Genomic DNA, 21512 nt, shown 5'->3' on the forward strand with positions numbered 1-21512 from the left:
CCTGGTCATGGTAGTATTGCTATTTCTCTATGTATGTTACACTCCTGTTATTAAATAATTCTCTAATTTTAAGGGCCATTACCATATACTGCAAACTGTAAATACATGTCTGATTCAATATAATGCCTGTTAATTATCATTCTAATCAACTAAATTTCCAGTTTTAGAAAAAGTACACAATTTTAATAAATAACAATCTTTGAAGGCAATAAAATTATAAATAATCCCATGTTTTCTGTATACATGCATGCTATATATTAAATAAGTATACTATTTTCTGTTAATTCTTTATTTGAAGCAGCTTTGAAACAATGCTACATTGTAATTCAAAATAAACATGAATTCAATTTAATAATAACAAATAAATAATGTTGTTTACAAGCATCGGTTTAGTGCTATACGTATACAGTAGGAGTCACTTTGTGGAGTTAACCATAGCATGCATGGTAGCGAACCTAAGCTAAATTCGTGTTGTCTGTATACAGTAAATGTTTTAAGCCTAAGGTGTTTGTTCAGCATTCCGCCCATTTTGTTCAGCACCACTGTGATATAATGAGCGTGGCTCTCTAGCTTATGCATGTTTCATCAGTTCCTCAGGGTTGAGCATACACGCATTTCCCCCACTGTCATTCATGCATATTAATACAGTGTACTTTAGGTCGGAGTTCTGTCTCTTCTTATGCAAGAAAATTCAACAAGTTATAAGGAGACAGAAGTGATTCATTTTCTGTAACCCAAAAGACCAATCCAGTAAAACAGCACTGTTCAATCAAAAGCGAAGTTTATTTAAAAAACGGGAAATAAGCACACATGAAAATCTGAAGAATGCACATGGTTGTAGGACATTTACGTATAGCCTTGTACTGATATCTAATTGTGGTGTGGTGTGGTTTTACCAGATGCTGTATTACAAAGATTCAAACAAGCTAACAATAAGTCCCCTGCAGATCTACGCAATTCTGTGGAAAGACAGATGATTTCATCTCAAAAGTTTTGTCCTCAAAAAGTGTATACAGCTCATCGTCTTTATCATCATAAAATTCACGAACCTAAAAATCAAACAACTCTGCTTCCTTTTCTTTCCAAAAGGTAAAACTACGATCAATATATTTACAAATTTCCTCATTACCAAACTGTGAGAATTCGTTGCTCTCATTTCTGCTGCAATGTCCTCCATACTCTGGTATGGGATTTTCACTTATGACCTTCGGCACAACTTTAACCTCTGCACAGAAAGTCCCATTTTCTCTTTTACCAAAGTATTGTGTTTTGATGTCCTCGAAACCATCTTTCCACTCACGTCTCCCAGCCTCAATGTCCTTGAGGACAGCCTGGTGAAACTCTCGGACCGTCTCCCAAGGAAAATTCCCAACGTGGTCGAAAACCTCAAAGCATAGCAGGTGCCTCATTTTTCGTTCCTCAGCGGAGAGGTCCTGCTCGAGGATGTGGAAGTAACCAAGCATGAAGAGGTCAAGGGTCAGCGTGTCATACGCAACAGGAGCACCGTCAACACGAGGAAGAAACTGCTCTGGTGAGAAGGTTACACGCTTTCTTTGTAGGTTTCGGATCTGTCGTGAAGGGACACCCGAGGTGATACGTTTCCAATTGCCAATCATCTTGTCAATTGCAGTTCTTTGCCTGTAAAGATGATACAATGATCTAGTCTCTGGCTTAGACACTGGAGTTATTACTGCTTCACCTGTCAAATAGCTCTCTATAGACCCCTGAGTGCCAAGATCTTGTTTCGTTTTGGCTCTCATTGATATTGCATATGCAGACTTTTTCCAATGGCTCAAAAATAGCACAACAATGCGCTCCTTTCGCAAGCAGGTGGTCTCCTTCACTTCTGTTGAAGGCGCTTGTTTGCATGTTACACCCTTGTCCTTAGTCTGATTTATGTCTGTGTTTTGGATTGTTCCCGCAGACTGCTCCCTACGATCTGTCAATGAAGGCAGTTTTTGTTGCATTATGTCTGGATGAGCTCCATTGCTTAAAAGCCCAGAAAATGGATAAATGTTACCAAGCTGACTTTCAAAGTTTGATCTTAGATTTCTCACAGAAACTCCTGATTGTTGGATTTCTAGTTCAATCTTCTGCCTTCTTCCTCTGGTAGGACTTTGCCTTTCTGGCTGGTGTGTGAAGACTGATGCAGGATCTGTGTTTGGCATCTTAGAGATGCCATCTTCTCCTTTTGTTTCTATGAGGTTGGACAGCAATAGAGACATGCTCTTCACAATATTTGAGATCCGACTGTACCACACATGAAGAGGCAGAGATTCCCCCACATTCGGTTGCTGGTGGCACTCGGTATCTATGCTGATATTAACAATAGGAGCAGGAAGGACGGACTTGAGTTCCTCTGTCAGGCGCACAAGCTCTACTTCATAGGCCTGGCAGCGTTTTTGAAGGGAGATGTTTTCAATCTGCCCCTCCAAGAAGACCAAGTCATCCTCAGTAAGTAACTCTCCAAAGGGGCCTAAAATTACATTGTTGACTGGGGAATACCTCCAACCATCCATTTCCACATGATTGTTACTGTCATCCTGTGTGAGGAAACCATCGCAATCATATTTAATATTTGCATAAACATGCTATACATGTGACAGAATTTAATATCAATATTTTACTTTTTGGCTGTGGTCCTTTTCATTTTGCAGTCGAGCTTGAAGCTTGCGCACCATAACCTGCCTCTTCCACTCAGCAATGGGCTTCCCATATTCATCTTGTGTAGGGATCAGAGAATCAAAGTCAGCAAGGTTTTCCTCTAATTCTGAAAGCTGAACGCCATTGTCTTCTTTCTGTAAACCGATTCATACAAACATATTAAAATTTGCCAGCACTAATGTTATCTCTATCATCTCAATTACAAAGAAATGCCATTGTTAATTGCTATTATAGCTGTATACATTAAAGGGACATTGCACTTTTTTGAAAATATGCTCATTTTCCAGCTCTCCTAGAGTTAAACATTTGATTCTTACCGTTTTGGAATCCATTCAGCTGATCCCCGGGCCTGACGCTAGCACTTTTAGCATAGCTTAGCACAATCCATTGAATCTGATTAGACCATTAGCATCACGCTAAAAAATAACCAAAGAGTTTCGATGTTTTTCCTATTTAAAACTTGACTCTTCATGTTTTAAAAGTGCTATTACGCACTGACCGAAAATAGTTTCCTTGGTAACTTTCAATAGCAGGGGACTATTTTTGGGCAGTGCGTAATATCACTACGCCTGCTGCAGCCATGTTACAGCAGCAAAGTCCTTGATTATTACACCAGAATAAGAGTATAGTTCCTTGCCATATCTGCCTAGAAAATCGCAACTTTGGTTATTTTTTTTAGCGCGATGCTAATGGTCTTATCAGATTCAATGGATTATGAAGCTGTGCTAAAAGTGCTAGCGCCAGACCCAGAGATCAGCTGAATGGATTCCAAAATGGTAAGAATCAAATGTTTTACTCTAGGGGAGCTGGAAAATGAGCATATTTTCAAAAAAAGTGGAATGTCCCTTACAGGTAAAATTACTGCTTTACTCATTATACAAACATTTACTTTGGATAAACATGAACTTATAAGGAGGGTGGAACATACATTTACTGCTTGTCCAGTGAAGACCGCCGTGATCCCTGCTCGTCTCAGCGATCTCATGGATTTGTGGGGCAGAACTACCTGCATGTCCTCAACATGTTTCTCCATATTGAATGAGGTCACAACTGTACAGTATGAACGACAACAGAAAACATGCGTTAACTTTACCTTTATGCACTCCCTTTGCAATTTGATAGACGTGGACCTACTTGGCAATCGGAGAGCTACAGTATAAGACATTTGTGTTACAAGGCTGTTCCTCCTAACCTTTAGAGGCCACTTGCATGTGCTGAATGGTCCCGTTAACCGGTGACACAGATGTGGGATCCAGGACTGGTGGAGCGAGGCGTGGTTGGGGAGGCACCTCATTCACCGGCTGCTAGGATCACCAAAATAACCAAAGTGACAAAAAATAAGCGTGTCCCGTCGTATGTTTCATAAAATAAGTCTGTAATTAAAAATCATCACCTTGTTGTTCTCCATCCCAGTAGTGGACAGTGGTTTAATATCCTGGTTGGGGTCAGTTGTGCTAAACAAGGTCCTTTCTTCCTCTATGAGAAGGACATCTGACGGAGGGCAACCATCTGCAGACTGTTGAAGTAATCAGCAAACAATAACTGCTTTTCTGAATTTCAACGGCATTGCTCTCATACTAGTAGTAAGTTACTAAAACATAAGTCTTGAAGCACAATGTACACTGTGATCTGTCAGATGCTTGCAATGAGAGGACAAAGTCATGAGAAAAGTGAAACAGGACCTCAAACTGTTTAATGTAGCAGACCTCCCACTTTGTTTACAAAGAGAAACTGTCTATAGAGTTCAGTCATCTGATAGGACGGTTCAAATGACCCGTAGCTGTGACTGCAGTGATTGAATTATCTTATATGGCCACTTTTGAACCTTGTTTATGCTTTCAAAGCTCATACTGTATGTGTGTGTGTGTGTTATAATATACAAATCGCACATACAGCAGAATTTAGAAGCTATGCAGAAAGATTGAACTATGATACGTGTGTTCATAGATATTAGACATACATACATTAAGAACAATATCTGACCACATTTACTATAGTAGTAATATTTTTAAATGCATTGACTGTGTACGTACAGTATGCATTGACTATATTCCTAGACTAGGATAGCAAGCAACAGATCTAGCACAAACATGTTGAAAAGTAAAAAAAAAATGGATAAACAATACAGCAATTACTAAAAAATATATTAAGTAGACTACTAGAAATGTAACATTTGATTTAATGTAGAAAATTGATGCTGTATTTATTTTATATTGAAACAAAAAGGCTTGTTTAAGTATATCTGCTTTCATCTATTACATTATCTTTTGCTCATTGGGTGCATACGTCTTCCAACACTGTAAAAATATCTTGTTGCAACAAAATTATAATTAATTACAACTTTTTTGACTAGTGAGAAGTTAATTTAAGCCAATTCAACTTTATTTTTGTATAAAAATATCTATTTAGTAGGCTATTTTTAACAGTGTACAGATGATAACACAAACCTGCTGCTTTTCAGAATTACATAGTTATTACATTACGGTTAAAGTCCTCCTAAAATCATGAATTTAGAAGAATTCAAGAATGGCGACGATAATCTGAAATAATTAACAGTACACACCTTTTCCAGTCAGCTCCTTACATGTATAACATCCAGGTTTGATAAGTCCAGCCCTGCAATTTCCTGACAATCACATCAGTGCTTCAGCCATCCAATGACCAAAAGTGTAAGGATCAGTTCACTAAAAAGTACACTCGGACAGGAGGTCTTCATAGTAAAGTATTAATAATTAAAGGGTGGGATTAGGTGAACATTTGTGTCTATAGGCTTACATGTAACAAACATGTGCTTTAATATATCCTGTATATAATATTGAACTAATACTGACATTAACAGTCACTGACCACTGATGTCTCTTAAGGTGTATTCTTATGGTAAAATAATGAACTCGGTTGTACAAGAAGGCTTGATCAAACAACAAGGCTGGATAGTGACCCGGCACATGATGACAGGTCTAATCCCTGATGAGCTATCATGTTATCTTCACGTAATGGTCTTGCTGTTACGCAACTTTAAGCAAGCATCACTCAATAAATGCTATACCTCTCGGTCACATGCACCTCACCCGTGAAGCACACGGGTCAACACACATCAGTTACAGTACATAGATCATTTAGGCATGTAGGCTATGTGTACTGTACTGGCTTTACATGACTTAAATTTATGTGTTGTTCAAGCTTTTATTTGTGGGCCAACTTTAACTTGTAACTATATTATACAAAACAACTATTGTATAGTTAAACATGGATTAATTGGTGGTGGACTGTTTTACAAAGGAGTCATGATTCAGTGATGACCATTATTCCAGCCAACAATCAGTTATTGTCAAGAACTAACTGTGTTTGCAATGCATACTTATTTACATTTATGCACTTGGCAGACACGTTTATCCAGCAACTTACAGTACAGTGCATTAAGTTGCAGTACACTTATGAGACAACTGTTGTATTTAATGGAATTAAATTAATGAATTACGCTTTTTAAAACCTTAAACAAAGTTTTCAGTATTTTTTTGTAATGAAACTCCCCACAATTTCCTTCAAAGAGACCCATGCAACCTGTCGGATCTGACGACACTGAAGTGTAAACAACAACATCAATATACAAGCTGAGTCACATCTCTGCATGAGTAGCAAAATGCCATGTAACACCTGAGAAGGTGGATCTCATGACGCCCCCATGGATCTGAAACTCACACAGAGTAAGTGATAGGTCTGTATAGTAATCATACTGATGTCCATCGCTGTTATGCTATCAAATGAAAGGGTGATGCTTGCATATGTTCAGTTTATTTATGTACTAATGATGACATAACCGCCATTTAGCATTTGGGCAACAGCAAAGGTTTAACTGAATTTTATTTTTATGAATGAATTTTATTTTATTTAGTGAATTAAAGTATTTGGGTAGTATTAAAGGGACACTTTACTTTTTTTAATATGCATGTTTTCCAGCTCCACTAGAGTTAAACATTTGATTTTTACCATTGTGGAATCCATTCAGCCGATCTCCGGGTTTGGCGGTACCACTTTTAGCATAGCTTAGCATAATCCATAGAATTTGATTAGACCATTAGCGTCACGCTCAAAAATAACCAAAGAGTTTCTAAAATTTTCCTATTTAAAAACTTGACTCTTCTGTAGTTACATCGTGTACTAAGACCGATGGAAAATTAAAAGTTGTGATTTTCTAGGCCGATATGGCTAGGAACTAAACTAATGTTCTGGCATAATAATCTGGGTCTTTGCTGCCGTACCATGGCTGCAACAGGCACAATGATATTACGCAGCACCTGAAAATAGTCCCCTTGGTAACTTTCAATAGCAGAGGACTATTTTCGGCTGAATGGATTCCAGAACATTAAAAAATCAAATGTTTAACTCTAGGGGAGCTGACAAATGAGCATATTTTCAAAAAAAGTGTCACTTTAAGGTTTGACAATTTATGGCACTATTAAATGTTATACCCATTTCTTTGGTATGGGCAGCTTTCTTGACAGGACTTACAGTATGAGCTTATATCTCTCATATTTGAAATGTGAATGAAATTAAAGGTAGGGTAACAGATTTGATCCTGAAACATTTTTAGTTATGCTGGTTAAAAGTCTCCTCACATCCTGATAGCAATCACTGTGTTAAGTTGTTTAAATGTATTTGTAAAAATGTATGTCATCTGTGAAAGGCGTAGGACCAAAAAATGTTCAACAAATCATAGATTTCGGTCCGAACGGACGTTTCCTTTTATGTCCCTCATACGTAAGCGTAATTTGAATTCCCACCGCACAGCGAGTCCGCGCAGATACCATACGTCATCGGCGCGTTCACGTGCGCTCACCTCCTGTCTGTAAGCAGCGAGAACACCAAACTTTTCTGCTGAATTCGGCATCTTTTATAACAACAACAGCAAAAACTGCCTGGATCAGCAAGAGCAAAAACCCAAATTAACATCGGTAACTTTACTGCTTTACCGCGAGATGCAAACAGCTACAGGAGGCAAAGGGTCTGAAAGGGTCGTTGCACTGTTTATTTTGGTAAGGTAGGTACGCGATATGTTTGTATTGAGATGGATTCAGATATTATACTTTGATGAAACGTTGTGTTGCTTATGAAATTTGTGTTCGTTTACGGATTAGCATAACGATATAGTTACTACGTCTACACAATCGAACGTGTGCTTAAACTAATTCTGATGTAAACCAGTTGTTTATGTTGGTTATTTTGGAAGTGTTATTCACTTTGTACTGCAAAGTTTTCTCACTGGTGAATGAGACATGAGATGTGACCGTCTGATCTGTGCGTGTTCATGTGTTTGGAAAGAGGCGTGACTTTGGAGAGCGATTTGACTTGAGGGTGGGATCGGGATTTCATTGCTAGGCGGCTACCGTTAGCATTTTTCAAAATGTGTTACCCTACCTTTAAGGAGAAAAAATGACACTTTTAGGTTATTCAGCCCAGCTATATTCTTTAAATATTGTATGCCAGAAGAAAATATTACCAGTCGTTCTTCCAACTAAAGCAGATTTCATTACAAAATAAATATTCCTGAAATTAAACATTAAGGGTACCAGTTCAACATTGTGAATAGATTGTACCTGCTAGGAATGTCAAGTCCTCAATCTACTAAATAATACAGGACTTCTTTAGTATAGGCCTTTTTATTTTGATATGCTGGTTGATAGATGGACAATAAAATGTTTACCTGAATGCAATGATAGGATGTCCACTTTCCTGTCAAACTATGTATTTGCATATCTCTGTGCACTTTGCTCAAGCAGGCAATTTGCTGTCATGCAGACCGAGAAAGAATGATTAAGAATGCAAACAGCAGCTACCTTACCTTCCTGAACCAACAACACATGGCACAGGATAAGTACTTAGTTTAGAAATGGCTCTGACAAAAACACGTTTGGATCAAGAAAGAGCTAAAAGCAGGGTGCATTCATGTGTGTCTTTGGATAATGTTCTTAAGGGTGGGATCTTATGCTTTCAAATATCGATTGCTATTGCTAGCCCCTCTAAAACTGCCTGCTCTACCTTTAAGTTTTTTTTGCCAAAATGTGAAAGTAACCGTTTGCCATCACTAGGTGGAGCCCTGAACCAAAGTCAGCTGCTCCTACTGTAAAGCCAGCAGCATTCAATGCATGAAATGCAGTATTATCCCAACCATATTAACATAAAAAAGTTCTCATACTGTATATATAACATACTCTCAGAAATGTTTAGCTGAAAAGCATATTTAAAAAAAATTTATAGAAATAAATATGTAGCCAGAAGTCCTAAAACATAAAAATCTTACATGAGCATCACTGACACGGAGGAAGTTGGCACAGTCATGATAGCCGTTGTACTCTGCCAGATCAACTGCAGTAAACCCATCCAAATCTCTCTCCAGTGGACTGATGTGATGATTCAGGAGCACCCGGCAGCACTTAAGGAAGGAAAGATCAGATCTGTCATTCAAAGCCATTTCGATTTCTACTTACACCGTTTAATCATTTGTGATGAGAACCTCTAGTTCTCCATTCTCTGCTGCATCGTGTAGCGAGGTCCCACCCCAATGGTCTTTCAGGACACTCGCTCCCATCATTAAGAGACGCTCCACAATACGATGGTGGCCCTCGCTAGCAGCAAAGTGCAGTGCTGTGGCTCCATCCCTGTCCTGACAGGACAGATCCAGGTCTGTGAAAGAAGCCTAAAGATCCAGATCAGAGAGTCACTCATCAAATACACTCAACAGTGCTGAATATTCACTGAACCTAAATGCACTTTAAATAACCTGGGAGAAATCTCTTAGATGATGCCATATAGTGAATCTTAGCTAAAGCATCTATAACTTACAAGCCAGACCACAAGGGCATAGTGTCCCATGTGGGCAGCTGCATGCAGAACACTCATGCCATCCTTGGCCTGCAAATGGACGTTTGCCCCACAATCCTTTACCAGGTATTCAACCACATGTAGATGCCCCTCCTGACAGGCCAGATATAATGGAGTGGCACCGGTTCCTGTCTGGCAGTCCACATGCCTGAGACCATAAAACATATTTATGAGACTTAAACCTACAGACTATATAGATCTATTGTACATTTACTGTAAAATAAAAGCTCACTACAAATTAACAAAAGAAATACTTATTAAAGAAATTTGTGCGCTACAGCAAAATAGTTTTACATTTTTTTTAAATAAGATATTTTTGAATGGTGAAAATTTGTTAAAATGGTATGTTTTGTCATCCAACTTGTAAAACTGAATTAAAACTACTGAGACTCGAAAGGCTAGAAAAAAATGTCCTGTAATAATATTATTACACATGACCCAATGATTAATACAATTACATTTAGCAAGCTAGATTCATATAGCACAACACAGTGACTTCAGTGAGGTCTCAGTGTGAGGTACACTCTGTTGCATCATTAAGCAGAAGTTGGTGGCTGTGGAGGTATAAGAACAAGTGCTGACATATGGCAGGTACGAGCCTCCTCATGTATTATAGAGGACTGAGATGGTATGTATGACATGTGTTAATTGATCTTTTCCCATGCCTGATAAACAGAAATGGAAAACGTGACTCTAGGCCACTGCCTGTGGCCGTTTCTCAAAGGCTGCATCCTCCAGAGGTCGCATTTGTAGGCTGCACAGGTAGAATATTAAAGACACACTATGCAGTTATTTTACCTTAATATAACAGCTTCAAAGTTATTTCGGAGGTAAACAAAGTCATAGTAGGGCGAATCATCCTCCTGTTGAAGCTCAGGGAGGACGGCGCTAGCAAAACCAGCAATGCAAGCTTGAGAGGAGCATCCCTGACAAATCTCGCGAGAATCATAACTTGCTTTATGGCAACGACGTCACACACGTTAGGCTTGTTCGACTTCGTGCGGCGCCGCTAGAACTGACAAACGGATGACGTCAAAGTGCCGCGAGAGCGAGACGAAATTACACTTCGGATCATTCTCGCGGTACTTTGACGTCATCCGGCTGTCGGTTCTTGCAGCGCCGCATGAAGTCGAACAAGCCTTTAAACAGCAACTGCATGCGCGAATTTGAGACGTGATGCTCAACGATGGAAAAGTTAAGAAATCGCGTTCGGAAGAGAGTAGAAAAAGAGAATCTGACCGCGTTAGGAACCACTCGGTCAGGCTTTTACTCGTTGGCGTGAGCTAAAAGACAGCACTGGATGCAACAGGGATGCTGACCTGGCGATCTTGTTGATGGACTAGTAAGTAAATCTCTCATTTGTAAACTTGTTTGCGGTCGATGTTGTATGTTGTTGCGCTTGCTTGTAGTATGCGATTATCATGACAGTTGTCAATATCTCACATAATTATCAGGACATAAATAAGCCTAGAGGTTGTAAATAGTGTAAACATGCAAAATTTGCAAACTATTATGATAAATAGCAATAATCATGTACATTGACATTATAACGACCAATGTTATGAAATAATGCAACGTACACAATTAACTTTGTCGTGGCATTTTGTAATGTTTACATTACAATAAAAACACAAATGAAATTATACAGTAGACATAGACTAGGTATAGACTGTTTACTTGTGATTTAGCTGCAATCATGTAAAAACGTTATAAGCCAGCAAACACTGTAGGCTACTTTATTATTATAGGCCTACTCTACACTTGGAATAAACTTCTTATTATTATCATCATCAGTAGTTTAGTAGACTATGCAGTAGCCTAATATTTGTATGAAATTGTGAAACATTACCTGGTCATTATCTTCGGAGGTGTACAGAGTGGGGGTGGGAAATTACGACAGTTGCAAGTATTCTCTAGCGAATCTAGGGGTCGCTGTTTGACAAAAACGGAAAATTCATAGAGCGCCTTTAACAATTATAAAGACTATTGTTCTTAGTTAGTCGTAAATTGTTGTAAAATGCTTATGAGTTGCGAATCTAATGGTCAGTTAACTGAAATAAACTAGGCTTAATAACGTGCCTGCACATTCGATCTCCGGAGGATGCAACCTTCTGATTGAGAAACGGCCACTGTGCTCCTGTCTCAGCGTGACTCATGCTTTGCCCATGCGTAAACAGTCACGACACGTGTCGTGCAGCGTATTATTAGAAGCGACGTTACTAACCTACATTTTTAATAGTGGGAGAGTCATTCGGCTGTTTGATTTTCAAGCCAGAGCAGACAGCGTCATATCGGCTGATTCATTCTAGTTTATAGGTTTATTAAAGTCCCCCCAACTGAATGTTAGTATGAATAAATAAAAACGTAAGCCTAAGGATATCTGTAAACTAGTGTGATATTGACAAAATTCACATTTAAAAGATATAAAAATTTACAACTTACAGTCTCTAATTTCCAAATAGTACGTATCATACATAGTCGTTAGATTCCAGGGGCCTCATTTGTCAAGCGTGCGTACGAACAGAAGTGTGCGTAAAGTGTGCGTAGGAACAGTTTTACGCAAAGTGTGGAATTTATCAAATTGTACTTATACGTAGAAATGTGTGTAAATATACGCACACCTCGGAGTATGCGTACGCAGAGCATCTAGTGGTATAATAGCGATACTACACAGGACCGTCCATCCCCAGTGTTAAAAGAACACTTTGTCTATTTATTATCCACCCCCAGGTGTTAAAAATGATTACTGTTAATAAAGTAACTGCAAATCAGTATTGAAGTTAATTAATGAAATAAGTGTCTAACCCTATATTAGAAAGTTCCGTCAAATGCTTGACACAGTGGCTTATCTTGCATTATTGGAAGACTTGGCAAATCATCCATTCCGCCGGGAGCGCGTTTTCAGAGATCGCGCCGATGATGCTGGTTATGCGGCTGTCCAAGGAAAGTTCTGTCATTGTCTGTTCTCCTACAGATTTCACGTCGGTGTGCTGTGACGCGTTTTTTTTTTTTTTGGCTGATAATTGTATGTCAAACCACTTTTTTATTTCTAGTGTTCTCATACCCAACGGAATTAAACTCACTGGTATGTTCCCATGCAGATTTGTTTTCTTTTGTTAGTCATTCCTCCCGTACTAAGTGAACCAAACAGATGTGTTTTTAACCTCATCCACCAGTAACTCAATTTCTGTGTCTGTAAAGCTCCTCTTTTTCGCTCTCTTTGTCATTATTGCGATGAGGGAAAAAGCACAACCACGTGACTTATAACGGGAGGTGTTGTCACCATATATGGTTCATTGGAGGCGTTTCGGAATGCAAATGACAATGAACGTGCACGAGCATGGTGCTTAAGAACAAGTGGGATTTATCATCAAGGATTACTTACTGATGTGCGTACGAACCCGGTGCGCACGTTTGATAAATCCCGATTTTTTTGTACTTAGACACATTCTAAATTTCATTCGTAGGTACAAATATAGAACATTTTCTACGCACTGTTGATAAATGAGGCCCCAGGTATGGAATAAATTTCCCGCCTAATGTATTGAGGTCACGGATCAAAAAATAATATGCGTGAATGAAAAAATAATAAGCGCAAATTTGATCTTTAAACAGAATTAAAATTAAAATGCACAAAACTGAAAAACGAATGCAAAGTTATCCAAATTGCATACAACATGGCATTTTCTTTGTTTATATTACTCCTTTATTTCTTCTCTCTAATATTTTCTGCTCATATTTATTTGTTTTGTATGCTTGTGCTGTTTTTTCTCTCGCTGTTATTTCCACACTCTGCGCTTGCTTTTCCAAAAGTTGCCGTTAGAGTTTCATGCAAATCAGGGCGGACTTAAGCGTCACCATTGGTCCGCTAGTTGCAGACTGACAGCTCCTTTAGCCAATCAGTTGAAGAGGAAGTTGACGTCACTCCAGTGCGACTCCCGGCTGCATAGTCGTGCAGGAGAGGATGGATAACCGTCAGCTGGCAAATATTAGACAATTAAATAATATTAAACAAAATATTGTTAGTGTTTGACAGAAATACACTTATGTCTGTTGTGAGTACTCTTTGTCAGTTCTTTAAGATAATGTGTCATCCAAGTAAATGAAAGTCCTTTAACACGAATACTTTTAGCTAGTTTAGGTTTAGGCAGTGGAGTGAATCTTTGCAGTTTAAGGCTAAAATGAATTACATACATTGGCTTTACACATTCTATGCACAGTACACTATAATGATAAAGTGATAATAATTAAGTTATGTGCAAACTTACACAGTATAAAACTAAAAATATTACGATATCATAGGCATTCAGACCTTTCATAGATGGCTGTCTGCTTTTTAGGACAAATACATTTATGAAATTACCATTGGTAGACTTCAGCCAAGTTGTACATCTGAACGATCTTGACAAAAAAAAATAATAATAGCAAACGGCCTGAATATCAGTGTGGTGCTTCAGGTTTTTATTTTGAATAAATGTACAGTAGTTATAACATGTTATAAAAGGAAGCTTTGTGTTTAACACTACTGTAGGGGATTTCCCAATATTGATGAGAAATAAAGCATTTTCAAACCAATTGCTTTTGTTTTATTTTCAGACCCATTGTGTTTACTCGGGCATTACATTATTTGTATTAATACAAATAAATAATAAATAATACAACTCAACAATACAGAAAAAGCTTTGTTTATTATCTGTGCTAGGTATAGATGAACTGCATAACCGAGTTAAATGACACAAGTTAAAATAACTGTATGCTAAATTTACATAAATTATAAACTGGTGCTTTAAGCTCCAAAGTATCCAGCAAACTGCACAAAATGAAACTAAATATATCTGCCAACAATCTCTGAATTGTGAATTTATAATATACTTTAAATATTGGACATATATAAATATTGGACATAAGGAGATTGGTTTAAAGATGTTTAAAATCTCCAGCATGTCTCTTGGTCAGAGCCAGAACACAGAAATGGATCAAAGTAGCCAGATTCAGTGCAAAGGTTTATTTATCTCCACATATATTAAGATTATTAAGGCGACAGGCAGGGTTGTAGAAAGGCTACATGTGTTTCAAACTGTACACGGGAAGGCACGTGTACAGTGTACAGTTTTATAGGACCTTTTGCAATAAGACCACGTTATATTGTGCCAAAAAGTTTGCAATATAAATGTAAAAACAAATATATAAACATGCATTTAAATCCAGCACAAAAATGCCACTGTGAGTGTATAATGAGCACATTAAAAGCAAAAGTATTCATATAACGGCATTTAATGTCTCGTATTACAATAAATATATCTCTCATGACTTCACATAACAGCATAAACTCATAAATAAACATATAAAGAAGCAGGATTGATATGCAAACTGTACTATTATTACTTAAATAAAGGTAATATTACTGAAGTAAACTTTGAGGTAAATACGCTAACCGCTAAGTTTAAATAAGCTCAAAACAGACTCTATAAATGCCAATAATTATATTTAAAGAAACTGTACATGCATACTTCACTACCTGTGAATATACAAAAAGTTATCTGAAATTATCAAAGCCCATCTGACGATTATCCATCTTCACCTGCACGAATCACGATCGCCTGCTGTGAGTCGCACCGAAGTGACGTCAACACCGTCTCTTCGACTGATTGGCTAGAGGAGGAGCTGTCAATCTAAAACTAGCGGACCAATGGGGACACTTAAAGTCTGCCCTGATTTGCATGAAACTCTAACTGCAACTTTTGGAAATGCAAGCGCAGAGTGTGGAAATAAGAGCAAGGGAAAAACAGCACAAGCATACAAAACAAATAAATATGAGCAGAATATATTAGAGAGAAGAAAAAAAATGAAAAATATAAACAAATAAAACGTCATTTTGTATGCAATTTGGATAACTTTGCATTCGTTTTTCAGTTTTGTGCAATATAACCTTAAATCTGTTTAAAGTTCTGATTTGCGCTTATTATTATTTTATTCATGCATATTATTTTTTAATCCATGACCTCAATACATTAGGCGGGAAATTCATTCCATACCCAGGCTCTGAGGTAAACTACTATAAAAAGGGAGGAGTCGCTCAAATCAAAGGGGAGGGGCCCTAATTACAGGTCAATGCATGATTAAATAAAGCTGCACGTTTCAAGGACAGATCATGTAAATTACCCATTTTTATTGTCGACTTTGAATACATTTAATATAATGTACAAGCTACTATCAAAATAACTGTCATTTAATTATTTGTTTAACGTTATTTAACGCAGTTTATTTGCCTCAACACTGATAAATGATTTTATTAACACTATAATAATAAATCATGTAAGTGTTTAGCCAGTCAAGGGCAAAACAAATGGCATACAGTGACTGTGTGCCTCACCGTGGGGAGCTGGAGATGAGCAGTTTGAGGGATGTGAGGTCTCCACTGGCTGCAGCATAATGAACCGGAAGGGCTCCACAGTTTGTTTCTGCCTCTGTGCTGCTTCCATTGGACAGCAGCCACCGTACTGCCTCTGCATGGCCAAACCTGGCAGCCAAGTGCAGGGCTGTAGCTCCTTCGCCATCACGATCCTGTAAGTAGGAGCAGATGGATGAAAATCATCATGCTTTTTCTTGTAAAAAGTCTGAATTATAGGCTTACTAAGTAATGAACACATAACAATAATATTTTACTGTTGCTATTACACTGACTTTGCTACTAATGAAAGAGTTGCTTTATTTCATTATCAAGAACATGTGTAACTGACAGTAAAGAAAATGATATAGCTCATTACCCTTAAGGACATCATCAATACACCTGCCATACATACCACTTCATACATTTGGCACTCACCTCAATCCCACAATTCCCCTGTTTCAGCAGCCACTGCAGCTCTCGCACGTGCCCCGTGGCAGTGGCGTCATGAGCAGGTGTAGCTCCGTTTCTGGTGCGGTTGTGGCATGGGAAATTAGCTTCTTTTACCAAAAACTGCAAGCAGTCCAACTGACCACAGCGGGCAGCATGATGGGTGGGTGAAGCTCCCTGGGCATCCATGATGGTCGGAATGAGGCATCCGGATGCATGGAGGGCTCTCAGTGCCTCTATATCCCCTTTACGAGCTGCCTGAATGGCCTTGTGTAGCACCATACTGCACCTCAGCCAGCCTGCATCAGAAGTGGCAGGGGTGCAGTATGGTGCTCCCAATTATCACTCTCTCTAAAATGATACCTGAGCTTGCTAACAGATGTCCATGGGAGAGACAGCTTCAGTGAAGAATAAAGGGAGTGGACAAGCACCAAGCCAAAATTGTAACGAGATCCCTCGTGAAAATACACATCTGCTTCTATCTCTTGAATTTCACTCACTACTACCACAATAACAAACTACTCTAAACAGTTACAAAGACCACAAATGGTCAAAGGAGATGCTGGGAATAATGTTCATGTAGCTTAATTGGTAGAGCATTGTGTTAACAATGCAGAAGTCATGGGTTTGATACTCAGGAAAAAATAAAATACCTTTAATGCATTGTAGTCACTTTAGATAAGTGTCTACTAAATAAATAAATGTAATGTAAATTAATCAATCTTAATCTTGTAAATTGACATTTTTTTATCAGACTTTTATGTTCACAGGGTTCCCACACCTTAGTTAACTTCAAATTCAAGGACCTTTTAAGGACTTTCCAGGTCCAATACGCTCAATGTTACATCGTCTTACCTTTAAAGATACATTGTTACAGTTCCCTTTCAAGGGAACTCGTGCTGCGTCACTGCGGTGACACTTTGGGGACGCCTCCAAGGGTAAGTGCGTCTGAATGTGTATATCAAATTCAACCAATGGTGAGGCTTAATGACAAAGACAGGGTGACGTGGGAGCCAGGAAGTATATCGCTATCTAAAATATTGCCAAAGACGGCATTACAGAGATGCAGAAAGTATGGAAAGGGAGACGCAGCTCCTAATTCCCTTCTTATGGAACAACCGTTACATACGTAACCCAAGACGTTTTCATTTGTCAAACACAACTAGGCAAAAAAGCATTTTGGTATGAATCAACATTCGCATACAGAAGATATAAGCATTTAAAGTGAACAGTTTAGCACGTGTGCTTTAAAAGTCTAGAATTTTTATGATATTATCCTACACTACACAGGGAATAATATGGATTTTTTTCCAGAAAACTTCTTGCATAAGATTAGATTCAAGCACTTTCAATGACCTGTATCCATTTATGTATATTTTAAAAAACTTCCCAGGGTCTTTAATCCCCCCCCCAGATTCACAAACTTTCAAGGACTTGTGGGAACCCTGAGTTTAGATTCACTAATTTCATTTCAGTGGCAATGAAAAAGGTTATTAGTCAGTAACTGATGCCAAATTTTCACTAATGTCACTTTTGTAATTTCATAGTATTTAACCAATTTTACTGACCCTTTAAGTGCATGCAAATGTTTTTGGCAAAAACTGTCACTTCTAAAAAAACTTCTAGAAAGTATTTAATCAACATAAAACATGTGCCGAGAGCATTCTGTTAATATCATTATCTCATTTATGACGGACGCATACAGTTGCTCTCATCCATATCATTTTAATAAAAAAGAAGTCCAGGCTTTGACATGGTTGCGCATATTTCACATTTATTTCACACCTGACAAAGTGTTAAGTGTCCAGAGACATTAGAAGACACAGGTCCAAAACTCAAAAGAACTTGAGCACTGAGTACACTACAGCCAATTCAGTATGGTATAAAGTGGTTACAGCTGTGTGCTAGACCACAGTTGGGTTTATATACAGAGCAAATTAACAGAAACATAGAAGCAGTAACAGTAGATACACTTAGTTTATATTGAGATCCTCATTTGTTAAATTAGGAATATTTGGATGGATAAAAGGTGCATATTCAAAGGGATGCTTGAAACACAAAAGACCCATAGAGAGTGAGAAGCAAAAAGAGAGACATAATTTTCAACTACAAATCCTATAAATCTTTGATCTGCAATACAACTTGTATCTTGCAAGTTGACTTTGTGAATGTTTTAACACGGCAATGTGTTAAGGTAAGGATTTGCAAACACAACATGCTTATAGTTGACTGTAATCCTTTATTTCTGTAAAATGATATCTTAACTATTGTTTCTATGTAATTGCTACTCTTGTACTGTATGGAGGTAAATGAGATACATTAGATACATTTAATACAAAAGCTGATTAAATATGTACAGCATGCTACTGTATACATTACGAGAGACAAGAATGAATAAAAACAATCAGGGCAGTGGGAGGTAAAACTTATGTAAATATACTAAGCATCCATGTGTTTCATATCCATTTCACTGATTGTTTTTATACTGCTGTTTATGAAGAAGACCAGAACTGCTAAATATAAACACAATAACTCTGAGGTATGTAGATAACTCACTATTGCCATACTTTTGTGCTCTTTGGGTTGGCTGGCCCATGGCACAAAACATCACTTCCCTAAGACAACAGGATATTTTATACAGCAACAGACAACATGCTAAATGGGTGACTGACCAATAGCATGAGCTCAGAGGATACAGCAGATTTCTGGTGTGTTTTAGACCCGGCTAATACCTCTTTATAATGGAGTCTATATTTTCATTTCCTAACAGCTTTTCTATACTTGGTAAACTTTCTTTACAGTCACAAGGCAACACCATATATGGGTATGCTTATTATGATAAATGCATCTCATGACAAAATATAAAATTAGGTAAGCTATATATAAGGGTTTCTTTGGGATCTATCCTGGTGGTGATGAACTTTTAATAAAAGTCATAGAAATGTATAAACTTCTGGTTAAATATTGTAACACTGGATCTCTTCTTATAAGACCAACACATATCAATTAAGAGATCCTAGATTTAATACAGATAATCTATTATAACATGTAAGGCCAGGATGACATAAACATACTGTATAGCAGCTACAAAAGAGGAATGAGATCAACAATATTATTTGAAAGATGTGATATAATCTGAATAAATTCTCCCTCATCCTATTGTTAAAAGTGCTCTGATGAATTTCAGTGTTATACATCCAAACATAAAAGCTATAAATAAGGAAACATTAAAGCAGATAAGATTCTCTGTAGCAGCAGAGCTCCTGTGCAAATGAATTTAATCTGATCAAAGCTTGTTATCAAAAGTGCTAGGTGAAAGTAACACTACAAATAGTGACTTCTCAATAAATTAATAATGTTTATAAAACATACAAGGCTTAATAAATAAGTAAACATAACGTAATGTAATGTAAAAAAGACATTATAGATTAAAATAAAATAAAAGAACACAAAAATAAACTTTAAAAAGTTAAGATTCTTCCAAATGTCGATTCTGGTTGATTTACAGTAGCAGACAACTGCCAAGTTCAGTTGCTTTACCCTGCAATTCTGTCTTTAGCAATCATCTAAAACACAAAAGTTATAAGCTTTGCATCCCTTTAAAAAGCACAATGACCATGGCAGAGTTAACAAAACCAAGAGGCATCTACTGCAGCCCAGGCAAAAGCGCTTGACATCTACTCTGCAGAAGCAAATACACAAACAGAGCATTGTGTCGCATTTACAAATGAAGTTATGCTTTTACACTACAGGAGTGGGGTCATGACTAAAATGTTATTTTACCATTCTAGTTTTGAGCAATGTTAGAAGGGACGTGTTGAATATTTCAATATACTTCAATTTACATTTGTAACTGACTACTGTAAATAGGGCCTGACAAACACACATGGACACAGTTTGTGAAGCCAGTCCCACAGTCTATGGTTGGCATGGAAAGACCAACGGGGAGTGCTAGGGTAGGCAGGCAGCTGAGATAAGGTAGGGATAAGACACTCATGATCACATGACCTAATTACATCACAAGGCCCTGTTAGCTATCTGTTTATGTTGTAAGCTGGAGGAAAAAAATGTTCACATTCTCATCTGCGATTTTCTTCTGGAAAGCTTAGACCTGTGGAGACAGAAAGTGACAAAGAAATTAGGATTGATCAAACACAATAAACAGGCTCAGTCTGTGACCTTTTCAGTGTATAATCTAGCCAAATGAGACATGCCAAGGGCAGAAAGCAAACCAGTTAAAAACTACTGCCCTGAGCATTTGTGACCCTTTTTGTGACTCTTATAATGTATTCATGAGATTAGGAGCATCAAAGTTTGTTTTCACTCATTGATTTGACAATGATTTCACAACCTTTTTTTTAAGATGTCAAATAAATTGTTGGTGTCCCCAGAGTACGTATGTGAAGTTTTAGCTCAAAATACCATATAGATAATTTATTATAGCAAGTTAAAATTGCCACTTTGTAGGTGTGAGCAAAAATGTGTGTTTTGGGTGTGTCCTTTAAAATGCAAATGAGCTGATCTCTGCACTAAATGGCAATGCTGCGGTTGTATAGTGCACATTAAGTGGCGGTATTATCCCCTTCTGACATCACAAGGGGAGCCACATTTCAATTACTTTTTTATTTTTTCACATGCTTGCAGAGAATGGTTTCTCGAAACTAATTTACTGGGTTGTTCTTTTTCACATTTTCTAGGTTGATAAAAGCACTGGGGACCTAATTGCTGTATAGCACTTACACATGAAAAAAGTCAGATTTTTATAAAATGTCCCCTTTAAGGTTTAAATGTTCTTTACATTATGTATTGGAGGTTGATTAAAAAAGCTGGGTTGTCACAGGCAGGGTCACACCGAAATAAAATTAAAGTAACCAGATGAATAATTAAACAAGGAATTGAATTCACTAAAACAGGGGCTGTATGTACCTGATGGTTCCTGCCAGCAGTGGGTTGAATGCATACAGCCAGTCATGCATCTCTTTGTCATTGCTGGCCTGGAGGAGAATGTTGCGGTGCTCGGTGCACACAGCAAATGTGTTAGGAGCCTGAAAACAATCCAGCACATGGATTAAAAACAATAATACAGCTAACTAATATTGTGAATTAATCGTATGTATAACTGAATTTGAAG

General features: G+C 37.7%; 2 protein-coding genes across 14 annotated transcripts in view; both read right to left on the reverse strand.

Annotated features, from left to right (window-relative positions):
• Positions 1–891: 891 nt before the first annotated feature.
• On the reverse strand, positions 892–16669 carry espnlb (espin like b). Its single transcript, XM_065276162.2, has 10 exons — positions 16370–16669; positions 15917–16107; positions 9505–9691; positions 9176–9358; positions 8978–9094; positions 4058–4180; positions 3857–3968; positions 3593–3714; positions 2628–2798; positions 892–2543 (listed from the first exon to the last, which is right to left on the reverse strand). Exons 1-10 carry the CDS (start codon positions 16661–16663, stop codon positions 1050–1052), a joined length of 2994 nt encoding a protein of 997 aa, XP_065132234.1. The 5' UTR covers positions 16664–16669; the 3' UTR covers positions 892–1049.
• A 1465-nt stretch (positions 16670–18134) lies between these two features.
• kif1ab (kinesin family member 1Ab) overlaps positions 18135–21512 on the reverse strand; it is a 31728-nt gene continuing 28350 nt past the window's right edge. For all 13 annotated transcript variants that reach the window (XM_065276176.2, XM_065276175.2, XM_065276165.2 and 10 more), the window contains 2 exons: positions 21308–21426; positions 18135–20492 (listed from right to left, as the gene is read on the reverse strand). In XM_065276176.2, coding sequence (XP_065132248.1) covers positions 20453–20492; positions 21308–21426 — 159 coding nt within the window. In that variant the 3' untranslated portion in view covers positions 18135–20452. The remainder of the gene's footprint in view (positions 20493–21307; positions 21427–21512) is intronic.

This window comes from Paramisgurnus dabryanus, chromosome 6 (genome assembly GCF_030506205.2).
Source record: "Paramisgurnus dabryanus chromosome 6, PD_genome_1.1, whole genome shotgun sequence".
NCBI lineage: Eukaryota > Metazoa > Chordata > Actinopteri > Cypriniformes > Cobitidae > Paramisgurnus > Paramisgurnus dabryanus.

Coding starts and splice junctions, on each gene's coding strand:
- espnlb (XM_065276162.2), bottom strand. CDS start 16,663: ATGGTGCTACACAAGGCCATTCAGGCAGCTCGTAAAGGGGATATAGAG. Junction 9,692..15,916: donor CTCATCTCCAGCTCCCCACG/GTGAGGCACACA, acceptor TTATGGTCTCAG/GCATGTGGACTGCCAGACAG. Junction 9,359..9,504: donor ATGCCCTTGTGGTCTGGCTT/GTAAGTTATAGA, acceptor CTGGATCTTTAG/GCTTCTTTCACAGACCTGGA.